Here is a 22,500-nt window from a genome sequence, read left to right as displayed (position 1 = left end):
ACGTTAACTAAAGAGGCAAAACATTGACGAAAGAGGTGAAACGTTAACGAAAGAGGCGAAACATTGACGAAAGAGGCAAAACATTGACGAAAGAGGTGAAACGTTAACTAAAGAGGCAAAACATTGACGAAAGAGGCGACACGTATGCGAAAAAAGCGAAACGTTGTCGAAAGAGGCCAAACATTGACGAAAGAGGCGACACGTTTGCAAAAAAAAGGCAAAATGTTGACGAAAGAGGCGAAACATTGACGAAAGAGGCGAAACATTGACGAAAGAGGCGACACGTTTGCGAAAAAGGCGAAACGTTGATGAAAGAGGCGAAACATTTTCGCAAGAGATGAAACATTGACGAAAGAGGTGAAACGTTAACGAAAGAGGCGACAAGTTTGCGAAAAAGGCGAAACGTTACGAAAGAGGCGAAACATTGACGAAAGAGGTGAAATATTGACGAGAGGTGAAACGTTAACAAAAGAGGCGAAACACTGACGAAAGAGGCGACAAGTTTGCGAAAAAGGCGAAACTTTGACGAAAAAGGCGAAACATTGACGAAAGAAGTGAAACGTTAACGAAAGAGATGAAACGTTGACGACAGAGGCGATACGTTGACAAAACGTTGGCGAAAGAGGCAAAAGGTTGATGAGAGTTGACGAAAGGCGAAACGTCTACAAAATAGGTGAAACGTTGACGAAAGAAGCGAAACATTGACAAAAGAGGCGAAACGTTTACAAAAGAGGTGAAACGTTGACGAAAGAAGCGAAACATTGACGAAAGAGGTGAAACGTTCATGAAAGACGTGAAACGTTGACGACATGAACGCCTCCTTCAATGTGCAGATATGAGAGAGATAAAAAGAAAATAATTTATCGGGAATATAACTCAATCTTCTGCAAATTTGCGTTATGTTAGGATGTCCTTTTAGTTTATTAGAGAGGATTCAGATATAATCATGCTATAGTATTCAAGTGTTCAACATATACCTGGACAGGGTACAGTTGCAATAAAAACTATGCTTCTTTTCCATTTATTCAGTGCACACGTAGACACATAAAATCATACAGATATATGAAACACGACTGTAGAAAAACAAACAATCATGTAACTCATCGTGGAAAAAAGAAAAAGAAAAAACCCACCACATCGGTATTTTTATATGAAATAATATAAAAAGTCACTCCACGAGCAGATAGGACTCGGGTACACTATTCAATCTTGTTTCTCTTACTCTTATTATTTTCAAGTTTGTATAATTTATGTTGTTCTTGTTCTTGGACTTCTCTTGTAGTTTGTCCTTATTTCCTTTCCTTACTGGGCTATTTTCCCTGTTAGAGTCCTTGGGCTTGAAGCATCCTGCTTTCCCAACTAAAGCTGTAGCTTAGAAAGTGATGAAAATAAAAATAAGAATAAAGATAAAAATAAAAGAAATGGAAATAATAATAATAATAATAATAATAATAATAATAATCTCCATGTTGGCCTTCCTAGATACTAAAGTCCTTCCACGCCCAACTAGATAACACTTTTATAGTCTCGATATATTCTTTTTTTCGTAAGACTTATGTTTTACATATCATTTTCACGGATGAAAAAAATAGTCTCAGATCGATGAGCACCTGTGCCTTTTAAAATAGCTCCCCTCCACGAAGCCGGTCAAAATCCCTCTACAAATGATTCACTATTTTGGAAAGTTGATGTTTGAAGGCTGATGTCTGTGTATGTATGCCCATGGCCATTATATAGAAAAGCATACATACATGCAATCCTAAGTAAATATACAAACACACACACACACACACACACACACATATATATATATATATATATATGTGTGTGTGTGTATGTGTGTGTTTGTGTGTCTGTGTGTGTGTGTGTGTGTGTGTGTGTGTGTGAGAGAGAGAGAGAGAGAGAGAGAGAGAGAGAGAGAGAAAAAAAAGTTTCCTTGAATAACTCTACGGATTTTGTAATCGTGTTTCACTTTCCTATTGACACTAAAGTCAATACTTCTACGACACATGCAGTCTGTTATATATAAATCCTCGCATTTCATTTGAACACAATGTATGAACTATGACTGGTATTTCTGTTACTTAAACTATATACCTTCAAATACTTTTAGCATCTAATTGCTTTGTAGAACTATAAAGAATTAACTATAATTTGTAGAAATTATTGCAAGCATATCGAAACCGAATAAAAGACAAAAGAAAAACGAAAAAAAAAACTTACAAACAAAGCAGAAAAACTTCAAGCAACCCAGTATATGCAACAGGATATGCAAGATTACACACAATCTGAAGGAAAAAGCAGTTAAGAAAACGGATCATCGGATGAAGACTTTACACCTGGGAATGACCTTAATTCGAAGTTAATTCCTCTTTCATGAGATATGAGTAATTTGCAATAAACACAACATCAATTAACACGAGAAAACAAGCCTCACTTCAAAGCTTCGCAGATTTCTCAAAATCACACAATATCGACAAGGATTAACTCTTGTATGAAAACATATTACGTCAATGGCCAGGAATATCAGAAAAAAAACAAATAACACAATTGATAAACCACTGCAACTCGAATAGATTCAACTCTGCAAAGAAGTGAAATAATTCACCATAACGTGATATCCTAGAAAACAAAGAAATTGATAATTGAATATTATATACAGTGAAGAAACCTCTAAGATATTATTAACTAATGGGTATGGTATGAAACGAAATAAAACTAATTGGACAGAATACATATATTCAAAACTTTGCTGATGAACTTTTGGTAGGAATAGCAATAGAAATCAAGAATAGTGCTAGATTTAAAATAATAGATGAATTCTAAGACGACTTTTAGTAGACCAAACTCAAACGAATAATGAACTAATGGTGATCGCTACAGCTTTACATGCCGAATCTAGAAGACTTCATTTCCCAATTATAGTTGCAATGTAAAGTTAATTAAGAGTGAAAAAACCATATATCTCACTGTAGATCTAAATTCCAAATCATTATTGTAATGTGTTAAGATTAAGATCATAATAATTTTACCTTTATCTAAATATAACTGTCGCTAAACCACAACTTATATTCCTTTTATTAATACTTAACTTTCTGAAATATTCCCTACCATGGTTAGATAGCTAACTGCCCTCAATCTTCTTTTAGCTGACTAAACAACTAAAAAATAATGAAAATAAGCATTTGCCATAATTATAAACCCGCTGTGTCTTTGCCTTTCTCTCTAGATGCATTCAGATGTCCTTCAGTCTATTCTTAACAAAGAGATAAATAATTAGAATAAAAAATTCCTACTTTCAAAACAATCTCACTCTGTGTATTGTGTGCCTTGTTATTCGCTGTGGATCGTTAGCTTCTGTTTTCTTGTTTGTGCCTAAAGATTATTAATGATTATAGCAAGTATTTTGAAAGTCCATTTTCTTTATATCTCTTATTCATGTTGTGTGTTCAACACAAAGGCATATTCGTTCCTCAATTCTTGTTTTGGTTGTAAAATAGGTATTTATAAACCATAAAGACTGGCTAAATCCATAGAGAATTCATTGGCTAAATTCATCAAAGGATAGCCAGTTCCTTGTGATGCGCAGTGCCTATCTAACTAAGGCAAGTGACCCCTGCCGGTCCATACTGATTCTGGTAATATTAACCCCCAAACATCAGGAGTAGAAGCCGAAAAAATATCTTATCTGTTCCTTTAAAATAGGGACGACTAGCGAAATCTAACCGAGGACCTTTGCGTCAATAGGCGTAGGAGGAGATGAGGATGATGATGAAACTATAAAGATTTTTATCGTTCCTCGTTGCAGAATTCAGATCTTTTACTTGTTGCTTTCACGTGTCTTAAAGTTAGCACGAATGTCTGTAAAAGATAGCATTAAAAGTTAATTTAATTCAAATTTTACAATACAGAAAATAATTTCATACAAATGTATTTTTTAATCCATTCGACTTTAAAAAAAAAAAATTATATGTTAATCTAATCTTGACTTCAGTATTTCCTTACTATGAGCACAATGATCTTTAAGTGAATAAGTAATCAAATCACACAGCCTTGTGTGTATATATATATATATATATATATATATATATATATATATATAAACACATACGCACACATATGTGTACAGTATAAATATGAATAGAGATACCTTACCATGGAGAAACGATTTGTGTACTGCCATGATCAGCAATGCTGTACTGGTAAGGGCCACCCATACTAGGTTAGTTTGTTGTGAGTGATCAGACTGAAATCTCCTACAATCACTTTGTCCTACAGTGGACTAGAAACGGCTTCATTTGTTGTTGTTGGTGTTGTTGGTGCTGTTGTTGTTGTTGTTGTTGTTGTTGTTGTTGTTGTATATATGTGTGTATTTTCCGATAAAATATACAAAATAGTTGAATTATGATATTCACTGCTTTGAAAAGAAATAATCATCAGCCTGTAATAACTTCAAACAACGCCTCAACCAGCGATTAAAAACCGGGATTAAGAGATGATTGAAGGGTGAGGAGAGAGAGAGAGAGAGAGAGAGAGAGAGAGAGAGAGAGAGAGAGAGAGAGAGAGAGAGAGAGAGAAACTCTGGTTATCCAATGGATCGGTAATAAAGCAAGTTGCGTCAGCCGGTAGACAAACATTTCGAGGGGGAAGTTTCGTTCAAGGCAAATATACCGAGAGAGAGAGAGAGAGAGAGAGAGAGAGAGAGAGAGAGAGAGAGAGAGAGAGAGAGAGAGAGAGAGAGAGAGAGAGAGAGAGAGGTTGATTTAGGAAGCAACTCAAACCTTGTTTTGGGAGGAACAATTCGCTTAGGGTTAAGTCCCTGAACTGCTGTCTGTGTGTTTTTCTCTTCTCTTGTTTTATTCGACGGCCTTTCTGAAATTCATTCTTGGGAAACCATTTGCTTACGTATTGTTATTGACATAATATTTAGTTATGAATCACGCAAATGCATTTGTATGTAATAACAAGTGCAATGACTTATCTTCCCGAGAAAACTGTTACAAACCAAAAATCCAGTTGTAAAAAAATGTATATAGAAACAAAAATATATATTAGAACGTAACTACAGTATACTATTAGAACCCTATCCTTAAAAAGGTGGGTCTTCAAATATACATGCAATTGACTATATATATATATATATATATGTGTGTGTGTGTGTGTGTGTTTATACGTATGTACAGTATGTATGTGTATGTATATATATATACTGTATATATATATATATATATATATATGTATATATATATATATATATATATATACTGTATATATATGTGTGCATGTGTGTGTGCGTATGTTTAGCGCGTACCCACGCACCCATATCCATCCATATACACTGTATGAATATGATATAAATTATATAAAGAGAGAAAACAAGATTGTCATACTGATTGCAAGCAAAACTTAAGTAACCCCCCTCTCTCTCTCTCTCTCTCTCTCTCTCTCTCTCTCTCCCTTTCTCGCGCCCTGCTCCTTCTTGGCGTGGTAGAAAAAGAGAGAACGGAATTTTGGGATAAATGTCAACAGCGCCTCATGCGCACCGTTCCCTGTTCTTGATTCTGGCCAAAGCTTTCACCGAAGTCTTTCAACGTCTTAATTATCTCGGTAATGAGTCAGCTGACCATGTTAGGTATTAGGTTAAAGATGATGACAATCTTTTAGTGTTTTGTTATGAATTGGGGGCTATCATTAAAAGATTTAATTCGTTCATTACAAGGATTATTTATAAATACACTTAAAAAAATTAATTTAAATCGGAAATTTTCCGTAAAAATATAGTGTTCTCAGCCGTATTTCAGTAAAATACAGGCGACCGTAAGATTTACCCTACTTTGTTATTATCTTTTACGGGTTGGTGACCGTAATATAAATCCTTTACGTCAATATATCCGTTTTTAAAACGGTAAATGACAGGCAACATTTATTCCAAGATTTTTACCATTTTTTACGGCAAATTTGAAGTGTATGTTAATTTATTTTATAAACAACTTACTTTAAAATCATGAATATAGAAATTATGTTATTAACTCTATTCTAAACATTAGAAATAACAAATATGGCCATTTCCTTGTCTTTCTTTAAGATTTTGAACACTCACTCTATGGACTGTTTGATCTTTCGCTTGTGTTTTGAATGACAGTAACCGTATTATGTGATAGAATGGTAAATTTTAAAATACATCAAAATACATAACCTCTAAGTTAGAAAAGTAGAACTCTTGGTTCGGGTTTACGATTCACATTCATATGTTCTTTCTTTCCAAAACAGTTTTATATATAAACACACACACACCATACGCGCGCGCACACACACACACACACACACATATATATATATATATATATATATGTGTGTGTGTGTGTGTGTGTGTTTATGTATCCCTTCTCGAGTGGGGATACTTTAACATAGTGAAAGCGATTGAGTATGGCCATGGTCATTAAAGCTGTACTAGTCAGGGTCACCCATACTAGGTTGATGTGCTGTGGGCAATCAGACAATAATCTACCACCTTCACCAACCCGCACTGGCCAGCATGATGATGAAAACTGGCTAAACTCCCTAGACATGAATTTACAAGTCTGAGGCTTTTGTCCGGCAGTGGACTAGAAACGGCTGTATTTGTTGTTTGATATATATGTGTATATATATATATATATATATATACATATATATATATATATATATATATATATATATATATATATATATATATCCCAAGATATCAGCTTTACCTGTAGTAGTAGCTATAGGTGTCATGCCATATCTTATGACACACATAAATCAATCAACCAATTAGAATAATTAAAATATGAAGTTTCGAACTCTATGTACATTCCCAATCTTGATCATTGCAGAGAACGGCGAGGTTCCTATGACAGGATCCAAAACGAGTCGGGAGGTACTCGCCATGGAAACGAACCATCCAGACCACGTGATATCCTTCGGGAAGAAGACCGGATGCTACGTCAGCCGAGCCGTGGCCGCTCTTCTGGGGGTCTTCTTCGTCAGTGGCATTGTGGCCACGGGGCTCCTCGTTTATTACTACGCCCCTCTCATAAGAGATGGCCAGCAGCAGCCTTTCATATTGGATAAGCCATTAGTGAGTTTGAGGTTATTTGAAAATTTCCATATTACTTCTCATGTCGTTTATTTATTTCCTTATTTCCTTTCCTCACTGGGTTATTTGTCCCTGTTGAAGCCCTAGGGCTTATAACATCTTCCTTTTCCAACTAGGGGTGTAGCTTGGCTAATAATAATAATAATAATAATAATAATAATAATAATAATTAGATTTGCAATTATTACGATAAGGCTTCGTCAATCTCCCTTTTGTTTATAACTTTTTCATTTAAATTTTTTTGCTCCTTATTTATTACACCTAATCATTTAATGAATTTCTAACAACTATTAGTTAAGTCTTGTTGTAACAAATAGAACTTTAGAAGGTTATTAGAAAACTGCTTCATATTTAGAATTACATCACTTACTATAAAACATCATCAATTTTCCTTTGTTTTCTTTTTATTTATTACATTTATTAATTCAATGACTTTCTAAAAATTATCAATTACGTATTGCCGTAATAAATAGAACTTTAGATGACCTCGTATAAACATGCATGTTCACAATAGGATTATGATTCTCAGATATTACCAACAGTATAAAATGCCTATTCTGTACTTGATTATTTAAGCCCAACCATCTGAGAATGGGAAGTATTTACCTCCCATGAGACAAATTCAACTCAACATGGTTTCCTGATTATTGGTAAACTCCTATATAAAATTCCTTCCTTCTACCACAGACAACTGCCAAGCCTATGCTGACGATAGCAAAAAAACCCATCGCTCCCTTAATGCAATCCTCCACCACTTCAACGACACCCGCCACCACAACAACCACAACAACAACCGTAGCTACAACTACTAACATTCCTACAACCACCACTGGAGCAACGGTGGAAAAGGAAAAACTGGACGTCAGGTTACCTCGGGCGCTGAAACCTTTACATTACCTGGTGAAACTACAGCCTTACATTAATGGAAACTTCAGCATCACCGGTTACGTTGAAGTAGAGATGGAGGTTTTGGAATCCACTTCCAACATCACTCTTCACATTTCCGATATCATCACCCACAATGATACGATCAAAGTAAGTGACGCATAGGTATGCTGAATTACTCTAAATGCAATAATTGTGGTAATTTCCCTTAATTTCATACCTACTGTATAACAAAGGAAGCCTAATATATCCTTGTAATTTCAAATGAAAAGTTCTACTGATAACTCAAAAGTTACTTACTAATCGCAGCAGTTATACAAGGAAATCTCATTCTTAATAAGGTAAACTTCAAGTTCGACGGTTTTTTATATAGTCCATAGTGTATTATTTCTACCCAAATCTCATGGTATTTAAAATTACCATATTCATAGTAAATATGAAAATCGTAATTGTAAAGGTCAAGCTCTCACAATAATATGTTGATGCCTAAAACTAAATATGTTAGCTTAATCAATCAGAACCAGTCGAATATGATGAATTTGGGGGGAGCAAAAGATCCTTTCATATCCTTAAACCTTTTACCTTTTAACCGTAGTTGAGACCATCCGGGAACCTGGAAAGCCCTCTCCTTGGCATCAACAAACACGAGTACGACCACGAGAGAGAGTTCTATGTCGCCCACCTGAATGAGCCTCTGGAGCAAGGCCAAAAGTACATCCTATCCATGCACTTCCTGGGATACCTTAACGACCAGCTGGAAGGATTCTACCGCTCCACCTACAAAGATGACGATGGCACAGACAAGTAAGTCTCTGCTACAGATTGAAGGTTCTCTTGCTACTAAAGCCTCCAGTCTAGTTTCAACAACCAAAGGCTCATAGTCCTGTTTTATTAATCCCAATGTTTTGCCACTTAATGAATGCCTACGACCCTGTTTTTTTGTATACGAAACCCCAAAGATCTCTTTCTTCCCCACAAAAGATTACTAGCGGCGACCCAGTTCCAGGCGACGGACGCCCGCAAGGCTTTTCCGTGCTTTGACGAGCCGGGACTGAAAGCGACCTTCGAAGTTTACTTGGCCAGGGAGAAGAATATGACCTCAATTTCCAACATGCCCATCATTGAGACTATTCCAGTGTAAGAATACCGTCCCGTAATTTGATTTTTGGTTCGAGTCTTCATGGTTCTATAAGTTTGTTTTCCTATGATTAATAAAATCCATTTGCTTGCCCAAGATCTGAATTGCTAACCAGTTTATATCTTGCATGAAGCTCACAGCAGTTCTTGTTTATTCATCCCTCAAGATAGTCATTAAGCAAATGCTTCTAATTCCTATAAATACACTTCGAGTTCATACAAACTGAAAATTACATTGCTCTTCCGTGAATCCTTCTATTCAATGCTTACAGCACAATTCACTCTTATTTTTTTTATGTATTCCAGTGATGGTCAGGACAACTGGGTGTGGGATCACTATGACACAAGTGTGCCTATGTCGACATACCTCGTGGCCTTCGTCGTGTCCGATTTCGTTAACCTGGCTTCCACGACTTCAAATAACAATACGCTGTTCCGAGGTTTGTTTCTTTTGTGAATGATTAAGCTCAACTTATGTCACAATTAATGAAGATATCTGTTCAGTTAAGCGAGAAAAGTTCAGAAATAAATACAGAATTAGGGGAATTAATGTACATTTGTTTTTGTGTATGTGTGACTAATAAAAGTAATATTATTTTTATAGCTACACGAATTAATGCGATCTAATTAATAGTAAATAATGTTCTCATTTTGGATTGAAATGTCAATCATATTTCAAATGAATGGAGATGATTCAAGTGAATTTTTTTTATGTACTGAAGGTAATATCCTTGATGCATAATTGGTAGATCACTACTACGTTTATTTTTTTGTGGTTGTCTTGTTCGAAAGTCAGCTTGGTGCGGTTGACCACAATCTGGTTAAATAAACTTCATCGGTTCAAAGTGATATATGATTTATGCACAAATGCACACACATACACATATATCTAGACTTATATATATATATACATTTTATATATATATGATATATATATATATATATATATATATATATATATATATATATATATAGACGAACTAGTCAGGACTCAAGCTTATATTTTCATTTCATATATATATATATATATATATATATATATATATACAGTATATATATATATATATATATATATATATATATATATATATATATATATATACATATATGTGTGTGTGTGTGTGCGCGCATATCTAACTAAATATTTAGCCGTCATTTTGACTTGTAGCGTACACTAGTACAGCATATTATTTTAGTTATTTCGGTTTTTTATTAAGTAGTTTATCTTAAGTGAATTCTACTGTATATCATTAGTTTCGTTTTACTCAATCTCTCTCCTTTTTGGCAGTATGGGCCAGAGAATCTGCCATCGAGCAGGCCGAGTATTCGAGGCAGGTTGGGCCTGCCATCCTCACCCACTTCGAGGAGTATTTCAGTGTGCCCTACCCATTGCCAAAGCAGGACATGATTGCTATACCCGATTTCTCCGCTGGAGCCATGGAAAACTGGGGGCTTATTACTTACAGGTAAGAGTAAGTTTTAAAATGCGAACAAGTTTATCTTAATTTAAAGGTCACTCATGAATGGCAGATGCAAGAGAGACAGTGAAATTGTCCGAGTTAGCAGGGCAATTCCACAGGGCCTAGCCTAGAGACTGACCATATATATATATATATATATATATATATATATATATATATATTCAGGGCCCAAACCTACTCTCCACTCAAGCTAGGCCCAGGGAGGGCCAGGTAATGGCTGCTGATGATAAGCAGGTAGACCTATATGCTCCCCCAAACACCCCCACTATTAGCTCACAAGGATGGTGAGGCTGCAGACGTTACAAGAAATTATCGAGCCTGAGCGGGAACTTGAACCCCAGTCCAACGAATGCCAGGCAGGGACCTTTATCGAGGTTCGATACTTTACATTTTCATAGTTTAGTCTTTACACCGAAGTTTCAGATTTGTTACTGAGAAACATAACATTAGAGTACACAGAGAGTAGACCACTGACAATGTTGCACTTATTACCATAAGATATTTTAAGAAAATGAACGAATTCATATGTAAAGTTGCTGACTGGCGTGTCTTTTATACATTGACAGACAACCATTCTAGATTTATTACTTCTTCATAACTGCTAGCAAGAAATATCATCATATTTATCTACTTAAATGCCATATGTATTTGATAATAGATTTACTATGATAAATCTAAGTCGGGATTTCTTGCGCCGAGATATCTTCAGAAGAATTGTCGATTATTAGAAACTCTGGCACTGGTACAGTAAGTCAGAATCAGATTTGAGTGAATAGAAAAAAAAAAATAAATAAATAAATGTTATCATAGTGAATATCATAAATGAAGAACTTTAATCGGGTTTCCCTTAAACATTCTCAAAATTACCATAGAAAGAAATGTCTCTTATTATACTCTGGCAAACTTTCTGAGATCGCTGAGGCATGGTTGATACAGATATCATACATGCCAATTTTATGTTATAGTAATTATATTAGCGTCAATGAGTCTATTAGAATAGGTTTCATTTCTAGAAATGTAATGCCTTGTTTCAATAGATATGCATACATCTTACTTCAAGTTTCATTACTAGAAACATAGATGTTGCATATTTGTTGCCTGACGTTGCTAGCTCTGAGTAAAGGGGTCCTACGGTTTATACTGGAATTTAAAAGGTTTCGGTCAATTTTATTAAAGGTTACTAGCTCTTGATCACCTACTGTGATAACAATTGACAACCCACCACAACGACGACGACTCTTCATAAAACCAATGAAAAAAATGTTTTTCCAAGAAATGTGTCTGTGTGTGGTATTATAAGAATGGTTTACTAATGAATTATCATGATACTTTAGAAAGTGAATAATACATTAAAGTTTTACGTGTGTGTGCATACGCTGTGAAGAAAGTTGAATGAATTATGTATTAATGAAAAATAGATGAATATAATAATCATACTTTACTGAAACCATATTTGAGCGGTCTCGTCTTCCGATGCGTCTTTGTTTTCTCATCCACCCTTCGAGAAATAATTCTCTCATCCCATTTTCTACTTTTTTTATCTCCAGAGAAACCGCCATGCTCTACGATCCCAAAGTGTCAGCAGCATCCAACAAGCAGTACGTTGTTTCCGTCATTGCCCACGAACTGGCCCATCAGTGGTTCGGCAACATCGTCACTCCCAAGTGGTGGACCGATCTCTGGCTCAACGAAGGATTCGCTTCTTACGTGGAATACATTGGCATTGATCACGTGAGTTGTTCATTCAGAAAAATTTCTTACGGTAAAGGTTGTGTTTCCTCGAGCCATGTGGTTGCAATGCGTGTCATTTTCTCTTGATTTTAATGTGACCTTTCACTTGCAGTGGTTGTTTATTCTTTGGGAATAACTTAATTCACAAAAAAAAAAAAAAACCTCTGTCCTGTTTTCTTATGCTTCCTTCATTTATTTAATTATAGATTTTAAGAGTCCTCCATTCATGAAAATCTCTTCTTCATTGTAGTGACTATCATTCGTTGTCGCACCTGATTGAATTTTCCGCTTACCAGATATAAATAATTCATACCAAATACTCTGGTTCCAGAATTCTCTTTCCCATGGCTACTTGACAATCCAGCTCATTAAAATGTAGTCGTAATTTTATTCCGTATATTATGAAGCTCTTCATTCACAGAAATATCCCCTTTAAGGTTGTATTCTCTTCATCTCCGTAGGTCCTTCCTGGCTCACAATAAAGTTACGTGAAACAAACCAGTGGTTTAGAATTAACCAATTATTTCTAAGCCTTTACTTAATGTAAAAAAGAGCATAGTAATGGTCATATAGAGTCAGTAAAACCTCTTACAACAGGTTTTACTTGAGACATTTCGTAGACTCCATCTAGACTTGATTTATCTTGACCTAATTTTCGTGAATATTCCAATAGGTTGAACCCACCTGGAAGGTCATGGAGCAGCTGGTCATCAAGGAAGTTCAAGCCGTGTTTGGTCTGGACAGCATGGAGTCCTCCCATCCCATCAGCATCCCAGTTCAGCATCCAGATGAGATTAGTCAGATATTTGACAGAATTTCGTATGCAAAAGGTAAAGATTATCCTCATTATTCTAATGCTCGCTTCACACGAAAGTATTAAAGCCGCGAGGACTATAAATCATAGAAGATCAATGAAGCCCTTCCCGTGCTGCCCGCTCGGAAGAATTACCGAGCGGCAGTGACTTACTATCCGCGTTTACTGCTAACCCGCGTGGTTCTAATGTAGCGGCTTATAGAAACTACGAGGCACTCGGGGAAAATTCTCTCATGTGAAGACATGCCTCCTAACGAATATTTCCGTACGGAAAAAAATCCGTTCGTGTGAAGCGAGCCTATACACACACACACACACACACACACACACACACACATATATATATATATATATATATATATATATATATATATATATACATATATATATTCATATATATATATATATATATATATATATATATATATCCCTCATATGTGTTTTATATGATCATAAAATATGTAAATATGTTTAACTATGACAAACATTCCTGCTATTCTGACACATTTCATTTCAGTGGTTCACGATCGGAAATTTAATTAGAAAATTTCCTACTCCTATCTTTCTAAATCAATGCCAAATTTATATGTGTATGTCTGCAAATTAGTTCAACGATACGTGACTAAAGGTTATGTAAGCGTACAGCTCAACAATTAAAAAAAAAAAGTCTGTGCTGTCACCATAGGGAAATTATACTTTGTGAGTACATACCTTAATATCTGAAAAAGACTCAAAAGGTGTTCAACCCTTTTAGTCCCTTGCAGAGAAAGATTAACAAAATTGAAAGTGACAGAGCTGTTACTTCGATGGAGAACCATCAATAAATAACAACAGAAAATTTTGCTTAGGCCTATTGATGGAAAACACTTGAAATTTCAATGCATCACATACAATGTAAGGTGACTGAAAATACTTGATTGGAATTCTTATTCCATGAAATCAACTTTTAACTAATGGCCCAGACAACACCATCTTTATATCTACAAGCAAAGAAGTGAGTCATCTTAATTACAATAATATGGATGTTCCTCACACTACCAAAAAGAAAATTCTATTCTTTAGATGGGGAATTGAAGTAAAAAGAACGTGGAACTTTTACCGTTTATCCATATACTGGGTGTCAGGAATATTTGCTCCTCTTTGAAGTGATGAGCAATGTTCTGTAGAAAGCCGCAATGTCATTATCTATATACTGTTCATCATAGGACAATCATTCTTTATTCATCAAATGATTTATGAAGGAGCTAGCTTCCCAAGCCGGGGGTGGGGTTAGAAGTTTTTTTTTTTTTTTTTTTTTTTTTTTTTTTTTTTTTTTTTTTGGGGGGGGGGGGGTCAGTATCTGAGGTTTTTCAGTCACTACCTCAGTACACAATAGAGGAATCTAAAAGGATACCTTAGTCATGATTCCATTCGCAACAGAAGAGCTCCTAAGCTACTCGAATATTTCATCCTTTCGATTCATAAGGTAAGCAGTACCATGGACTCTCTATTGCAGGTAATTATTTCGTTTATTTTTTGTGCTATCTTCTTGTAGAATCATTGTTCCGAAGTGACAGGTCACATAGGCAGAAAGGACACAAGCTGGCATATTTGAATTCCGTCTCCTAATTGATTTTAGTGTATGGGAATACCAAAGTAGTGTGAGTTCTTCAGACTTGAAGTCTCTGGTCTAGCTTTGCTTTGAATAGGGGTTCTGCTGTAATAAAAAACGACAGAAGCCAAGAGTTGTGAACCTCGTGAATTCCAGTACCCTAAAACTTGTTTAAATATTTTGGGATAAAATACCATTGACGTTTTCTACTTAGAAGGGTAAGTTTACATGCCATTTTCCAAGCAAGGCTTTGAGTAAAACAAATCTAGTTGATCTTGTTAACAAAAAGTTAAAAACTTCAACTTGAACATTAGAGTGCATAAGCATTATGAAAATGCTCTTTAACAATTCATATGTGATCATTTAGATATAACAAGAGAATCAAGAAATTGAAACAAACAGTACCGGGTGCCTTCTAAGAATGTTATTCTTATTGCATTGATGGTTATTTTGAAGCTGCAAGTAAATCTGTTGGTGCAAGATTGTATTTCATGTACGTACAATTGACATGAATTGCAATGTACGGGTAACTAAGCACATAGTCACACGAACTGAGTAGATTACACCATGACTCAAAATAATTGAAATGCTTAATTGAAATCTGAAATTGGTAAGCAACTCAATAAAATAATAGGAGAGAGTAAAAAAATAAGCATTAAACCACCAATACAAAATATTCAGACAAAAATCCTTCTTAGATTTCCTCTTCCACTAGCAAATAACGCATGTAAGATTATTAGCGACTTGGTACCTGTAGGTCCAGGTTCACATGAGACCGTGATAGACCCCCATAACCCCTGCCCTGTGGATTCTCCTTACCAGGAGGAAATGGGTCACCCTGAATAGAGGAAGGACAAAAGTTGGTAGGACTGGGTATAACCTCCAGAGATGGGGTTACAGAAATGGTGCTTAATGTCCCAACGGGGAGCCAATCAAAACAATGAATCATATCTTGGGTAGCTGTTCACTAGGGCCCACCTGTTCAGACATGGATCTAAGAAACGCAAGCGATACAGCACTGTAATGGGTATAACAATGGTGCGATAAGATATGATGATAACTGGCAGACGACCTTCCAGTTCGTGCGAGACATCATCAGCCATTTCTAGGCTCCTTCAGCTCTCCCTCGAGTGGAGAGGGGAAGTGGGCGTTGATGATAAAATTAATGTTTGGTCAATTCCTAAGATATTGATTTGACCTTAATCTCTTGAGCTCATAAGATAATATAATGCAGTTTTTTAATAAACGGCCATGTAATTACAACCATGATGAAATAAGAAATGTGATTCCTTAAACACAAAATTCAAGACTCGTTGACAGTCTAAAAAAATTGCGAGGGTCAAAATATCTAAACTTAATTACTCTCTATTAAATTTAAGTGTTTCAAATAATCAAATAGGCTAGTAATCATAAAAATTTACCAACGTCAAATAAATTTAATTTCTCCTTAAATCCAGGTGCTTCTATCATCCGTATGATGAACCACTTCTTAACAGAGGGCAGCTTTAGAAGAGGACTCGCAAATTATCTGGACTCTTTGTAAGTATTGTATAAAAACGACATAATATATCAGTATTTATTAACACGAAAAACTATTAGCGGTTTTGGAAGTTATCGTATCTTATTGCAGGTTCGATATAATTATCGTTTTTTATGTCTGTCAACTGTTTTATTAAGTAATATCTTAAAATGATAACTACCAAAACTCCATCATAATATTACCTAACTTTTAAGGAAATTGGTAAATCATCCACCGAAATTGAATGTTTCCCAACATTCAATGTTATGAAAATCTAAGGTTTTATTTTTGTGACTTGATTACTTTTCTGAAATCAGAACTTTGTTTATTCCCCCAATTAAAAGTTAAGCTCAATGATCTCGCCGAACATTTTTTTTCTTTTGAGCTTTCAAAGAAATTACTGACCAAAGCATAATTTCTGCTGAATTTTGCAGTAAGTTCGACAATGCCGAGCAAGATGATCTTTGGCACTATCTGACCATGGCTGCGCATGAAGATGGCACTCTGCCCAAAGACCTGACAGTTAAAACGATCATGGACACCTGGACGCTGCAGATGGGGTACCCAGTTATCAAAGTTGAGAGGAATGTAGAGGGAACATCAGCATCTGTGACTCAGGTACCTTACTCTACTTTTTTTTTTTATCATTATTGATGTTATTAAAAGCTATGCTACTGCAAGTCATTTTTTGTTGTTGTTGAAAAGGCTGACATATGTCTCTTTTTATAGTTTATGTATGAAAGCTATATTTTAATGTTGTTACTGGTCTTCAAGTGTTTTTTTTTAAATGCTCTTTACTTCTATTGTAGTTTATTCATTTCCTTATCTCCTTTCCTCGCTAGGACAGTTTTCCCTGTTGGAGCCCTATGGCTTATAGAATCCTTTCTTTCCAACTAGGGACGTAGCTTAGCCAATAATAATAATAATAATAATAATAATGATAATAATAATAATAATAATAATAATAATAATAATAATAATAATAATAATAATAATAATAATAATAATAATAATAATAATAATAATAATAATAATGATGATGATGATGAAGATTTTATTATTAATATTATTATTATTATTATTATTATTATTATTATTATTATTATTATTATTATTATTATTATTATTATTATTATTATCATTATTATTTATAATACTAATTATTATAGTAGGATTTAGTATATGAGTACTCTGGTTTCTTCGAAGTCTATATTGGAGTATTAAAGGAATTCTTGTATGGTCAGTGTTTAAAAAAAGATTTGATGTTGTGTCATTAATTTAGGTTGTGTACAGTAAGAGATAATTTAACAATAAGCAAATTACCTTGAAAATAAGAGATCCTCTCTAGACCATTTGAGGTTTTTAAAAACTTTTATCAAAGAAATTTCATCAGACTTCAGTTGTATGTGATTAAACTGGCCGGAGCGTACCCTTTTAAAATTTAGTCACAAATTATCAAATTATAAAAAATGATTCCTTTACAAAAAAAAGAGAAAAAAAAAACACTCGAACAAACCTCTTCAAATTCTAATCTGTTAATCACTTAAAGGAATATATGAATTTTGCAATATAATTAACTTCATGAAGTTTAATTTTCCTTCGTATACTTCCCTTGAAAACTAGACTGAAATTAAGACAACCTTTTTTCCTGTTCTTCCTTCATTAAGGCAACAAAAGGGATTTAATCGAAGTACTTACGTACAGTCCTATATAATTCCAGTCCAACATTTAGAGCTAATAAATCTGACCGATAACGACATTACTACACCACTAGTTTTCTCCTTTACCCCAGGAAAGATTCTTGGTTGTCAAAAACGAGAACTCAACCGACGATCACGACTACAAGTGGTGGGTCCCACTGAACTACGCCACATCAGAAAGCCCTCAATTCAACCACACTCAAGCCATGGTGTGGATGAAGAACTCTGAGTCAGAGATCTCCATTTCTTCACTTCCCCCCAGCGACCAGTGGGTCATCTTCAACATCCAGGAGACTGGATATTACAGGGTCAATTACGACGACAACAACTGGAATCTGCTCATCCAGCAACTCCAGACGGATCACAGGGTCATCCATTCGATCAATCGCGCCCAGATCATCGATGATGCCATGAATCTCGCAAAGGCTGGTAAGTCTTAACTTGATTCAAAGCCTCACCATTCACATTAGTCCTTTCTGTTCATAAGCAGATAGCTTTGAAGATAATATCAGATTTAACATTGTTGCAATAGTTATTACTTATCTTTAATCATTGGACATGAACACTATTGAAAGGAAAATGCACAATGAATTATTTAATTGTTTTATCGTCATTTTTCTGTATATATTATGGCGTTGAAGGTAACTCTTATCAGTAATATTTTTTCTCAAGTTTCCATAGTTCTTCAACGTATATATCAAATTGAATTGCTCTTGCTTCACTATCCCGACCTTCAATCAGGCTTATAACTATTATTGGTGAAGCGCTTTGGAGCATGATGTTCATATTTCCGCCATGTTTACCAGGTCAACTCAGTTACGACACGGCTCTTGGCCTCTACGGATACCTGGGAAAAGAGCAAGACTACGTGCCATGGTCAGCAGCTATCAATAATCTGGGTTACCTTAAAAGCATGTTCTCACGGGCTGGAGGCTATGGGGCTCTGAAGGTAAGTCATTCTCGCCCTATTTACCTTATTGCTTAAATAATGCGCAAGAAATAATAAGGAAGCGAGTAGTATAGATTTCAATATCCCATAGATATCTGATTGACAACTTGGTACCTTTAAAATTACTTCCCCTATTTAGAATGCGAAATAGTAATTACCTTCACCAAGGAGGTTATGTTTTCACCTCTGTCTGTTTGTTTGTTTGTCACCAGACTAACTCAAAAAGTTACGGATGAATTTATATGAAGATTTCAGGATATGTCAGAATTGGGCTACTTAGAAGTGATTAGATTTTGGCGATGATCCGGATCACCATCTTGATCCAGATTTTTTTTTAAGGATTCTTAATAATTACGAGATTGGACCAATTTGGATATTTTTGCGTTTTACTGCAAAGTTACCGATAGATTTTCATGAAAATTTTAGGATATTTTCTTTGTGACGAGCTTAAGAAATGCTCATTAGTTGAGAATAGACAAGCAAATCTTAGCTCATGAAAGAAAAGCTCTCTCCTGGTACTTTAATGAAAGCTCTTCCTTCCAATCCCTCCAGAGATACCTGCTGGACATCCTCGTACCTCTTTACGAAAGCGTCGGCTTCCAGGACAGTCCCAGTGACCCTCTCTTGGAGCAATACAAACGCCAGAAGGCCTTAGCTTGGACTTGCGCCTTAGGCCACAAAGATTGCCTCGACAACGTTGTAGCTCTCTACCGCCAGTGGATGCAAAATCCTGCCAATGATAGGTAAGCACAAGGTCCTTATATTTAGGTAGGTTAGGACCTAATCTGACATGACCTGACCTAACCTATTAAAGGATCTTGGGTAAACAGTTAGAAGATTCTCTTTTTAGTGATCCTACTGGTGAATATTTACAATTTGCTATACCATTTGGGAGGGGAGCCACTCATTAGAACGTATCGCATTATTCCAAAGGATTGAATTTTCTTGAAAACAAAAACAAAAAAATGTTTTATTTATTCTTTACCTTTGAGAGAAACTCGGTTCAAATGAAAACAATCCGGTGATCATAATTACATTGTTCTAGTCATTTAAAAACTTTTTTTCAGTAATCATTTAACTTTAATCTTTTTCTATAATCATTCAAAAAATTAATTTTATACATTATCATTATGAGTTATCATACTGAATTATTTTTCACTCATGTTTCAAAGAATTGTTGGTGACCGACCATTCACAAACACTGCCTCTCTCCCCCAGTATTATATCACCAAATCTCAAGTCCACCGTCTACTGCCGTGCCATCGCTGAAGGAGGCGAAGAGGAGTGGAATTTCGCTTGGGCTCAATACCTCAAGTCAAACGTCGGATCCGAGAAGGCCAGACTTTTATCAGCTATGGGCTGCACCAATGAAATTTGGATATTATCGCGGTAAGTAAATGAAAACAAGAAAGCAAAGACACACGCACCGAGGGAGTAGCAAGAGTAGAGACTTCCAAATCTCGGCAAGTCTTGACAATTACAAATAAGGAATCATGTACTTTGACCACTTCCTGGCGCAAATTAAGGTGGTACCCATTGAGAGCTGAGTTGAAGAATTGAATGGAGGCCGATGGACCGATATTAAACTCATGACATTAAAACCAGTATATATATATATATATATATATATATATATATATATATATATATATATATATATATATATATATATATATATATATATATTCAATTCGCCAAGGTCCATAAAATAATTACACTAGAAAATACGTTGAATATCTCATATTTGAATGTCTACTTCTTTGGTATCTCAAGAGGTTTTTTAGAGCCTCTTTAAACTGCTTTCATTACTTTCAAATGGTTTTATTCTTATTTTACCTGATCTGCTCTGTAACTTTGTCACATGAGTAACTTGTTCTATGGAACATTATGCTTTGATAAAGTCACATTGGAAAAGAAATGAAAGTATTGACATACTTGACCCCTTTTACTATAGGCGAGGAAGATGCTGTTATAAATACTTTTAAGATCTCTTAACAATTACTATCTTCTATTAAGTCACTTAATTATCATAGTAGCACTATAGATTAAGCATGTTGAAATGCCCTTTTCAAGAACTTTTCAGATAGTTCATCACTCAGGAATCTTGACTTTGCTATCTAACACAAGACCATGGTCTAGATATACCTAGACGGTGCACAAGACCATGTGTCAGTTGATTAATCCTTTGTAATCATAGTTATGTATTGTACATTCGCTCATTATTATCTTTGTTTATTCAAGTATCTATCTGTTATCCCAACTTTCATGTTCATACAATGATTTTCTCTAATTTGTTAATCTTATGCCAGATATCTCGAAATGTCCTTTGCAAGTGAAAGTGGCATCAGAAAGCAGGACGCCACCCGGGTGTTTGGTGCTGTGGCCGGAAACATCGTTGGTCGTCCGCTAGCCTGGAACTTCCTTCAGGATAAGTGGGATATGATCTATGAATTGTAAGTAATCTCATGATAAATACATATATTTTTTTTTTTTTTTTTTTTTTTGCATTATTATTTATGAATGTTTCAGTAGCATTGCTTCTACAATCTGGAGGCTGATATCAAGTGTTTTTATTTCGAAAAATAGAATGTATCTCGGCCAAATCATCACCAGCATCTGGTGATTCTTCAAGTATAACAAAGTAGTAAAGGATTATTTTTCTAAGACTGGTCAGTATTACTTATCCAGGTGTATTTCTACCTTGTTATACAAGTGCACTGGATAATCGGACAGATCCTTTATGCGTATCCAACGTTACAAATATACCACATTCACCAGTCCTCATATTTATAACATACAGCACCCAGCTCCCCATTTCATGAACTAAACATCATTTGACCTCTGCCAGCGGACAAAACGTCTTCACCTTTTGAAAATTCAGTATTTGTGTGTTTATACTTACTGTAATATCAGGACTTGTTTAGCTGCACTCATGAATTGGTCTATCACTTCCAGATAATAAATTCACAATTTTTCTTTTTACCGTCTTCTACTTTCGTTTGTTTATGACAGTGGTTCTTAACCTTTTTCAGTGTTCGCACCCTTTTCAAATCAGCAGTCAGTTCTCGCCCCCCCCCTGGAATCTGAATATATGAAAAAGCTAAAAATACAAATTTGATGTAATAATAAAACCTTTTTTTATTCAACATTCATTCATACAGCTTAAAGTTCTTTCAAGAGAAAAAATTATGAGTATGTATCAAAAAGAATATTTTTTTTATTTGGTTCAAAATTACATTATATTTTGCCTGTACTGCACTGTAAACCTAGTGACTTCGTTGTTGCTGTTTTTTCTCCACAATGGCATCAAATCTTGGTGTCTTAGTACTGAGTGCTACTCGCATGTCATGTTCAGAATTCAGCCGATTTCTGCTTTTCGTTTTGATGTGAAGTAGACAAGAAAATCCTTGCTCACACAAGTAAGTAGTTGCAAAAGGTACCAGCACTTTGAGTGCTTTCGTTGCTAGTGCAGGGTATGCTTCCAGCTGAGAAGCCAAGAAGTGGTCCAGCTGACTATTGGTGAAATCCATTTGGATTCCACGATTGTGTCTCATGTCGATGAGATCTTCTTTG

At 35.2% G+C, this 22,500-nt stretch overlaps 1 protein-coding gene and 1 long non-coding RNA gene across 3 annotated transcripts in view; one reads left to right on the top strand and one right to left on the bottom strand.

Annotated features, from left to right (window-relative positions):
• The window catches only part of LOC137640169 (uncharacterized), a 241,973-nt gene that overhangs the window by 185,161 nt on the left and 34,312 nt on the right, over positions 1–22,500 (bottom strand). The window lies entirely within an intron of this gene.
• The window catches only part of LOC137640166 (aminopeptidase N-like), an 83,467-nt gene that overhangs the window by 55,647 nt on the left and 5,320 nt on the right, over positions 1–22,500 (top strand). For both annotated transcript variants that reach the window (XM_068372690.1, XM_068372689.1), the window contains exons 2-16: positions 6,858–7,102; positions 7,808–8,155; positions 8,601–8,809; positions 8,987–9,142; positions 9,449–9,582; positions 10,431–10,608; positions 12,171–12,354; positions 13,028–13,184; positions 16,217–16,298; positions 16,713–16,896; positions 18,071–18,407; positions 18,785–18,927; positions 19,480–19,670; positions 20,146–20,316; positions 21,237–21,380. In XM_068372690.1, the coding sequence (XP_068228791.1) occupies positions 6,875–7,102; positions 7,808–8,155; positions 8,601–8,809; positions 8,987–9,142; positions 9,449–9,582; positions 10,431–10,608; positions 12,171–12,354; positions 13,028–13,184; positions 16,217–16,298; positions 16,713–16,896; positions 18,071–18,407; positions 18,785–18,927; positions 19,480–19,670; positions 20,146–20,316; positions 21,237–21,380 (2,846 nt within the window). In that variant the 5' untranslated portion in view covers positions 6,858–6,874. The remainder of the gene's footprint in view (positions 1–6,857; positions 7,103–7,807; positions 8,156–8,600; positions 8,810–8,986; positions 9,143–9,448; positions 9,583–10,430; positions 10,609–12,170; positions 12,355–13,027; positions 13,185–16,216; positions 16,299–16,712; positions 16,897–18,070; positions 18,408–18,784; positions 18,928–19,479; positions 19,671–20,145; positions 20,317–21,236; positions 21,381–22,500) is intronic.

The sequence above is a fragment of the Palaemon carinicauda genome, chromosome 4 (assembly GCF_036898095.1).
Source record: "Palaemon carinicauda isolate YSFRI2023 chromosome 4, ASM3689809v2, whole genome shotgun sequence".
Taxonomy (NCBI): Eukaryota; Metazoa; Arthropoda; class Malacostraca; order Decapoda; family Palaemonidae; genus Palaemon; species Palaemon carinicauda.
Note: the sequence above shows the minus strand (reverse complement) of the source record. Positions and strands in the feature narration are given on the sequence as shown.